Source organism: Heloderma suspectum, chromosome 7 (assembly GCF_057233095.1).
Source record: "Heloderma suspectum isolate Gila_16-S chromosome 7, 16-S_ref, whole genome shotgun sequence".
Classification (NCBI taxonomy): Eukaryota; Metazoa; Chordata; class Lepidosauria; order Squamata; family Helodermatidae; genus Heloderma; species Heloderma suspectum.
In genome coordinates this window covers 5,903,881-5,912,808 of record NC_139464.1, presented here as the reverse complement: position 1 = coordinate 5,912,808, position 8,928 = coordinate 5,903,881, and the positions used below count along the sequence as shown (strand labels likewise).

The window sequence follows — 8,928 nt, the reverse complement described above, 5'->3', positions numbered from 1 at the left end:
GTTTAGGCAGAAAAAAGTCCTACAACTCCCTGCACTTTGTCTAAACATGTACAGGATTGTGTCCTATAATGTATTTGGCAGATTTGTGCAGTACCCGAACTGTGAGGGTAAAAAGGCGGAGAATTAGGTGCTAAACACGCACGCTTCCCAACCCTGTTTCTGGGCAGAAGGGTAATCCTCACACTCAGCAATAATGAATTAAAAAAGAAAAAGAATCAGCGAGCGGTGGTTAATAATTAGCATCAATTAATTGGGAGCAAACGTGGCGATGTCGGCCAGGCAATATCGGCGCACCGTCGTCCCCCCGCCCCCGTCCACGCCCATTTCCGAGCAACTCTTGTGAACTCGCGGGCAAGCGGGCCAGGGAAGGCGGTGCTGAAGGATTCCCTGCAGGGCGCTCTGCCAATGCTCAGGAACACCTTTGCGTCGGGGGCGGGCGGGAGCCGAGTCCCGGGGGCTCGGAGGCAGGGCTCCCCCTGGCACGTGCGCCCAGCCCCGAGCCGGCTCGCGCACCCCCGCGGGCTGGTGCGAGCGGTGGCCATTTCTGGCGGAAAGTGAAAGCGAAAGCATCCGCGTCCCGCCGGGCTTGACATTCCCGATGGCCGGGTCCGCCGCTGCGCCGCCGGAGCCCCGCCGCCGCGCCGCGCCGCCGCCGCTCTTGCTGCCGCCCGGGGCTTAGGCGCCGCGGCGGGGGAGAGGGGCGCTCGGCCCCATGGCCCGCCTGCTCCTGCTGAGCGCGCTGCTCGGCGCCTCGGGCGCGCTCTTCGCCGCCGCCGCCGGCCGCTCGGCGCAGCTCCCGCACGGTAAGTCGGTCGCCCCGGTGGCTCGTCCGCGCCTCTCTCTCCAGGCTGCGCCAGGGCGGGCGGAGCCGCCGCGCGCCCCGCGTTCCGGACTGGCCGCGGGTCTGCGCGCCCGAGATCCGCGGCGGGGCGAAGGCGGAGCTGGCCCGCGTCGCGCTGCCGAGCGCTCGGCGAAGCCCTGGCCGCCCTGCAGGGCTGTGGCGCCGCACGCCCTCGCTCGGGCTCGCCGTCCGTTTTCTCCGGGGCGGGCTGGGCCCGGGGCCGAAGGCCACGAACCCGCGGCCCGAGGGACGGGACACGGGCCGGGGGAGCAAGCGGAGCAGAGGCGACGGCGGCGAGGGCAGCGGAAGCAGGCTGCGCGCTATCCCCGCAGCCGCGGTGGCCCGAGCATTCCAGCGGGCTCAAGGGCGCGATCCTATGCACGTTAAGACGCGCGCGCGCGCATCCCACAACTCCCGGCATCCCCCGGCCGGCATGGCTGGCTGGGAGTTGTAGGACTGACTTCTGTCTAAACACGCGTCGCATCGCGCCCTAAAATGTAAAACTGCACGTGCTCAGAGGGCTCTTTTCCTTGTTCTGGTTTGGCAAACGGTTTGTGTTGTTGTTCGAACCTGTCAGGAATGGAGAAGCGGTTGTAAAGCACGGAGTGGCGGTTGAGGAGAAAATGTGCGTTGGGGGCTTTGCAACTGAAGTGATACACGCGACCATCTAAAGGGAGTCCCCATATGAGACCATTAAGTGCAAGCTCTAAAATTACCTAGCTGCATCACTGTTTTCTCTCTTCCCTGCCCCCCCTCCTTATACAATATGGAGATGTTTCACAGTGGACTACACTGCAGGGTTGTCATAAGCCACTCTTGCATCAGCCTTAATTCTCCTCCGTAATATGGATATATTTAACAGTGGACTACACTGCAGGGTTGTTCAAAGCCAGTCTGTCCCAGACTCCCCGCTCCTCTGCAGTGTGGAGGTAAGAGCACTGGACTTCATCTTGGGTTTGTCTTACTCCTCCCTCTCTCTCAGCTTCAGTTCTGCTCCCCACACCCCAATCCCTCTGCATTGTGGGGGATTAATTATTTAAATATCTAAATACTGCCCTTCAGCTGTGCATCTAAGGCAGTTTGCATGTTAATAGTGGACTGCATTGCAGGGTTGTCATAAGAAGAGCCCTGCTGGATCAGAAACAAACATTCTCACAGTGGCCGACCAGCTGCCCATGGGAAACCCACAAGCAGGAAACAAGTGCAACTCCACTCTCCCACCCATGTTCCCCAGCAACTGGCGTACACAGGCATACTGTCTCTGATCCTGGAGGTAGCAAATAGCAATCAGGACTAGTAGCCATTGATGTTTCAGCCTCCATCACCACCACCCTCCCAGTCTGTAATCTTGGGATAATACAACATAGGACTGCATTGCAGGGTTGTTGATCACCATGCTCTGTCAGCTTCAGGCTCCACGCCAACTTTGCAAAATGGAGTTATTAACAGTGGTTTAGGTTTGTCATAAACCAGCCTCCTTCAGCACTCCTTCTGCAGTGTGGAATGTGTGGATAATAGCATTGGACTACATTACACAGCTGTCATAATTCCTTTACTTATTTGAATGTTTTTAAATGTCTTCTGCTGGAGAAGACTCTTACGAGTCCCCTGGACTGCAAGGAGGTCAAATCAGTCCATCCTACAGGAAATCAACCCTGAGTGCTCATTGGAAGGACAGATACTGAAGCTGAAGCTCAAATATTTTGGCTACCTTATGCGAAGGGAACTCTCACTGGAAAAGACCGTGATGCTGGGTAGGACTGAAGGCAAAAGGAGAAGGGGACGGCAGAGGATGAGATGGCTAGATAGCATCACCGATGCAATGAATATGAACTTGAGCACGCTCCGGGAGAGAACGGAGGACAGGAAGGAAGGCCTGGCGTGCTATGGTCCATGGGGTCACGAAGAGTCGGACACAACTGAACAACAACAACAAACATCTTCTCAGTCTAAGAATCTTGGGTGGCTAACAGCATTTTAAAAAAATGAAGTCGTGTGAAGTTCAGGAAAAATTAGTCCATAAAATAATAAAACAGATGCGTTCAGCAGCCATTGATAAAATAGCAAGAAGATAATTACAAGTCATACTGTCCTCATTCACCCTGCTTTAGCACTAACCCCCTGCCTCCCCTCAGCAATTTGCAGTGTAACACTGGACTACATCACAGGGTTGCCGTGAGATGCTGTGGCTGGGTTCAGACAGCACGTTAACCCACTGTGGGTCACTCCCAAATGTGAGCCACAGTGGGTTAGCGTGTTGTGTGGGGAGCATTTTCCCTGCCCACGATCAGCAAGTCACCCACCCTCATTACCCTCCCTCTGCAGAGTGGGTACAGGGCCCCGGGGTGGCTTACCGTGTTGTGTGTGGGGCGCTCTGTGGATACATCGTGGTGACCAGCAAGACGGCCACCTAGAGCACCCTGAAGTGGTGGCACTCTAGGCCACGCAGCCAAATCCGATAGCCGCATCGTGACGGCTGGAGTGACGGGTGTGACCCCGTTCCTGCCGCAGTGCCTGCTGGGATACGCAGCCACAGTGGCAGGAGCACAACAACAGAACCATGGTGCAGGGATAGGTAAGGGAAGTCAGGGAACCATGCTGCCCTGCGTAGTTCCACAGTCGTGTGGGGCACACGTGCTTGCCATTTTTCTTACCCCTCTCCGCAGTGCGGTTCCACTACCCACCTCCTCCTCCTGATCGCATGAACGCACCCTGTCGGTCTCAGCCCCCCCTTCCACCTGAAATATGGAGATATTAACAGTGGACTACACTGCAGGGTTGTCAAAAGACAATCTGCCTATAACCCAGGGGTGTTGGATCTGAGGCCTACAGGACACGATTGGTAGTTTCCCAGCATCTGTGCAGTCGTGTGCCCCCCCAGTCTAAAAGGTTCAGATGCCCCCCCTAAGGTTTAGTTACAGGCAGTGAGAGTTTTAAGCTACAATATTCTAGCATTTTTAGTCTTTTCGCCCTGCCTCCTTTGCCCTTGCCCTATTCTTCACTGGAATGCAGCCCTCTGGGATCTTCACTGAAACTAAATTCTGCTCTGGGGCCACAAGAGGTTCAACCCCTCCCCCCCTTTATAACCCCATACTTGCAATGTGAGATAATAGCAGTGTGCTACATCCCAGGGTTGCCATAAATCCCAAAGCCACAACCTTTATTAAGTCCAAGCAAAATGCCATGTAGTCATGAGCTGCAAAAGGTCTGCAGCTTTTGCTGTCAAGGTCTGCAGAATGTTTCTGCAAGCTGGATGCTAAACGTGAGGGTGGGGTTTGGGGAGAGGGGAGGGAGAAAAAAGTAGAGCATAATGTTAAAGATACAAAATCTGCAGTTTGTATCAGTCTCAACACTGCAGCACAAGAAGAGATGTGTACACTTAATTCAGATTTGCCTCTGCTGGAAGTAGACAGATTTCTGGTTTCTATAGGAACAAAGAAACAATAATGACTGTGCCCCCATTAATTATAATGCAATGCTCTTCAACAAACATAAAAACTCTATAGGTCATTCTGTAAGGTTCTGCTGCAAGACACCCTGCATCCCCCCTCCCACCCCAAATATGCAGTATGGGGGTATTATCAGTATACTCAGCTACCCCTCCAGAAGCAATCTGGTGATAACACTGGACCACACCGCAAGGCTGTCACAAGAGACCTCCTCCCTTCTCACTTACTTAGGGCCAAAACAGACATTACTTTAAATGTGCATCTCGGAGTTATGCCTTCTTTTCACTTTTACTCCAGAGTAGGCACAGGGACCCCAATCCACATCTTAAAAGCTCCTCTACTCCCCATGCTATGGTCCCAACCGAGACTGAAGCCTCTGTGCCTACTCTGGAGTAAAAAGCAAGCAACGCAGCGACTAGACACATTTAAAGTCACTTCTCTTTTGGCCCTTGCTCTCTCCCAGCCAGCAGTAGAATTCGTGGAAAACCCAGCCAACCTAATCTTAAGCTTAAATTAAGGCTTCTGTTAGGTTAACAGGAAACAATAGAAATATTGAAAAAAATAAATTCCGCTACTGTACCCCATCTGTAAAATGGGTACATTTTTCTAGCTGGTCTTCTAAAGACCAGTTTAAAAAAAGTTATCCGCTTTACAGATGCTTAATTCCTTGACAGTATGCTCTGCATGTTATATGTTTTGTGACTTGTGCTCGAGTTATTATCTCTGTACATCTTTCTAGTTCTTGTTTTGCACTGCATTGCTCAGATTAAGGCACAGACAGATAGCAGCGGCCTCATATCACCTCTGGTTGGCCTTTTCTGCTTGAGCTGGAATTCCACCCCGTCACGCTGCAATCCTGTGAACACTTTCCTTTGGATTAAACTTCCATAGGTTTGCGCTATGAATGTTGCACAAGGTTTTCCTTCCGTTTTCTCTTAAACCAGTTCATTTCACTGAAGGAAACCACCCCCCCCAACACCCAATTCTCATGAAAGTGAAACATTTTACTCCTGCCAAATCACTCATACCTTACATAACTCTCATTTCTTCCGCTCAAGACAGCCATCTATGCCCCCCCCCAACACACACAACTACATTTCTTTAAGGGCCCTTCTTATCTTGCCCCGTCAATCATTTTAGAAGATGCACCCTTTCTTGCATCTTCACCAGCTTTACTCAGTTTTTTTTTTTTGCAATGCCCAACCAGAACGGAACACTGCTTTCTTGCTTTCTTGCATTTCTTTTTCGAGGAAATCCTGTATTAAGATTTCAGATTACAATTATTATCATTTTTTGAAAAATGAAACCAAATCTTACAAGGGAAACAGCTGTGCAAAAGGTACATCCCAGCCTAGGAATTGTTAAATTATTGCTATTGGCGAATCCCAGCTTTTATTGTTATTGAGTAAAGCTGGGCTAACGCGATTGAGCCATGAAAAAAACCCCTCGAGGATTTCATAACTGCAGACTTTGTGGGCTCTTAATGTTGTGTCGGCTTTCTCTCCGCCACAGTCCCCTTTTGCTTAACACCCAGCTTCATGAGGATATGGGAACGTGCTCACTATTGGGGGGCATTTTGGTTGGTCCTCATGAAGGACGTGTCGTGCTGTAGATTTTGACTGTATTTTTGTTTACTGTGGCCCACCACAGCTGTCCCTGTTTGTCGTGGGGACATACAGAAGGACAGAGTGACTGACTGCGTTTTATTCTGAGTTGTCTTCAGGGTGCAGAATCGAACCCCTCCCAATGCATTCCCATGGCCATTATTGACAGACAACACCTTTGCCATTTGTTGATGGCCCCTGAAATCTACTGTGCATTTAAGCTGCCAGTCACTCTGGATGTAATGCATTCCAGTCAACTGTTCTGACCGATCTGAAATTCAAGGCGTGCCTCTAGCCAAGGCAGGTTTGCACCATCAACTTTGTGCTTGTTTTTGTTTGTTTTTTAGAGCTGGGCGCAAACGGCCTCTCAAAATTCTCTGCTGTTTTTGTGGGCAGATAAATGGGGGGGGGGAATTCCCCACAGTTTCTCACAGGAAGGGCTTGCCACTGGCAGGGTTAGGCAGCTTCTTTTTTCGTAAGGGGTCTTGTGATTCCACTGCAGGTGGAGGAAAACTCGTGCTGAGACTGGTTGAACACAGGTTAGAGCTCATTATCGAGCCTACTCTGTGGCGGTGAGGGTGGCATAGAGACAGTTCTTTTCCACGAGCATTGCATCTTCTCAGTGTCGTCCAGCGGAGCTTTTCCGAGTGGTTCGCGGCTTGTTACATAGATTCACAGAATCATAGAATACTAGGGTTGGAAGGGGCCTACAAGGCCATCGAGTCCAACCCCCTGCTCAATGCAGGAATCCAAGTCGGAGCATCCCTCACAGATGGCTGTCCAGCCTTGTCTTGAATGCCTCCAGTGTAGGAGAGCCTGCCACCTCCCTAGGGAATGGGTTCCACTGTCGTATTGCTCTAACAGTCAGGAAGTTTTTCCTGATGTTCAGCCGGAATCTGGCTTCTTGTCACTTGAGCCCATTCTTCCGTGTCCTGCACTCTGGAATGATCGAGAAGACATCCTGGCCTTCCTCTCTGGGACAACCTTTCAAGTACTTTAAGAGCGCTATCCTATCTCCCCTCAGTCTTCTCTTCTCAAGGCTAAACGTGTCCAGTTCTTTCAGTCTCTCTTCATAGGGCTTTGTTTCCAGTCCCCTGATCATCTTTGTTGCCCTCCTCTGAACCCTCTCCAGCTTTTCTTCATCCTTCTTAAGTGAGGTGCCCAGAACTGGACACAGTACTCAAGGTGAGACTTAACCAGTGCTGAGTAGAGGGGAACTAGTACTTCCCGGGATTTGGAAGCTATGCTTCTATGAATGCAGCCCAAAATAGCATTGGCCTTCTTTGCAGCCACATCACATTACTGGCTCATATTCATCTTGTGATCAACAACAATTCCAAGATCCTTCTCGCTTGTAGTGTTGTTGAGCCACATATCCCCCATCTTGTAACTGTGCATTTAGTTTCTTTTTCCTAGGTGCAGAACTTGGCATTTATGCCTATTCAATGTCATTCTGTTGTTTTCTGCCTAGCGCTCCAGTCTATCCAGATCACTTTGAATTTTGTTTCTGTCTTCCAAAGTATTAGCTATCCCGCCCAATTTGGTGTGGGCCAGGGAGAGAGACTGTGGAACCCTCGGTGGCACGCTGTGACGAGTTTACGCGGCACTTTGAAGATAGAGTTGCTCAGATTTGCCATGAATTGGACACCACAATTAATGCAGTTCCACTGGTAGAAGCTCCAGAGTACCGTCTGGTCCAGTTTTATTGGATGAGTTTCAGTTACTGCGGCCTGAGGATGCAGACAGGTGCTTGGCCAAGTCCGATCGACCACTTGTGTGCTTGACCCTTGCCCTTCATGGCTTATTACATCAAACAAGGAGGGGATGTCTGGCTGGGTCTAGGAGGCTGTAAATTCCTCCTTGAGAGAGGGGGTGGTGCCGGCCACTTGAAAAGAGGCGGTAACCAGGCCACTCCTGAAAAAGCCTAACCTGGACCCAGAGGACGTTAGCAATTATAGGCCAGTGGCCAACATCCCCTTCCTGGGCAAGGTGCTTGAGCGGGTTGTTGCAGGACAGCTCCAGGCACTGTTGAATGAAACGGATTATCTAGATCCATTTCAATCGGGCTTCAGGCCTGGTTTTGGAACGGAAACTGCCTTGGTCGCCCTGTGGGAAGACCTCACCCGGGAGAGGGACAGGGGGAGTGTGGGGAGTGTGGCTTTTGATACCATCAACCATGGTATCCTTCTAGATAGGTTGTCTGGGTTGGGAGTTGAAGGCTCTGCACTGCAGTGATTCCATTCCTACTTGGATGGCCAACCCCAGAAGGTGGTGCTGGGGGATTATTGCTCTGTGCCATGGCAATTGTGCCATGGGGTTCCACAGGGAGCTATTTTATCCCCCATGCTGTTCAACATCTACATGAAACCGCTGGGGGAGGTTATCTGGAGGTGTGGGCTGAGGTGCCATCAATATGCGGATGACACTCAGCTCTACCTCTCTTTCTCATCAAACCCAGGTGAGGCAGTGGCTGTTCAGAATCAGGGTCTGGGCACGGTAATGGACTGGATGAGGGCCAATAAACAAACTCAATCCAGACAAGATGGAGGTACTGTTAGTGGGTGGTTCGTCTGTCCGGCTAGGTGATATTCAACCTGTTCTGGAGGGGGTTGCACTCCCCCTAAAGGATCCAGTTTGTAGTTTGGGGGTGCTCTTGGACCCAGAACTGTCACTTGAGGCACAGGTGAACTCAGTGGCATAGAGGACTTTCTATCAGCTTAGGCTGGTATACTAACTACGCCCTTATCTGGACAGAGATAGCCTAGCCACAGTTATCCATGCTCTGATAACTTCTCGTCTGGATTACTCCAATGCGTTATATGTGGGGCTGCCTTTGAAAACAGTCCGGAAACTTCAGCTAGTCCAAAATAGGGCAGCAAGATTGTTAACAGGGACTGGCCAGCGAGTTCATATTACGCCAGTACTTTTCCAGTTGCACTGGCTGCCAGTCCATTTCCGGGCCCGATTCAAAGTGCTGGTGTTAACATTCAAAGCCCTTAATGGCTTGGGGCCAGGTTATCTGAAGGATCGCCTC

General features: G+C 51.1%; 1 protein-coding gene across 2 annotated transcripts in view; it reads left to right on the top strand.

The window, feature by feature from the left end:
- The first annotated feature begins 354 nt into the window (after positions 1 to 354).
- Positions 355 to 8,928, top strand: part of LOC146339300 (uncharacterized) — a 62,037-nt gene continuing 53,463 nt past the window's right edge. For both annotated transcript variants that reach the window (XM_084809028.1, XM_084809027.1), the window contains exon 1: positions 355 to 803. In XM_084809028.1, the coding sequence (XP_084665154.1) occupies positions 713 to 803 (91 nt within the window). In that variant the 5' untranslated portion in view covers positions 355 to 712. The remainder of the gene's footprint in view (positions 804 to 8,928) is intronic.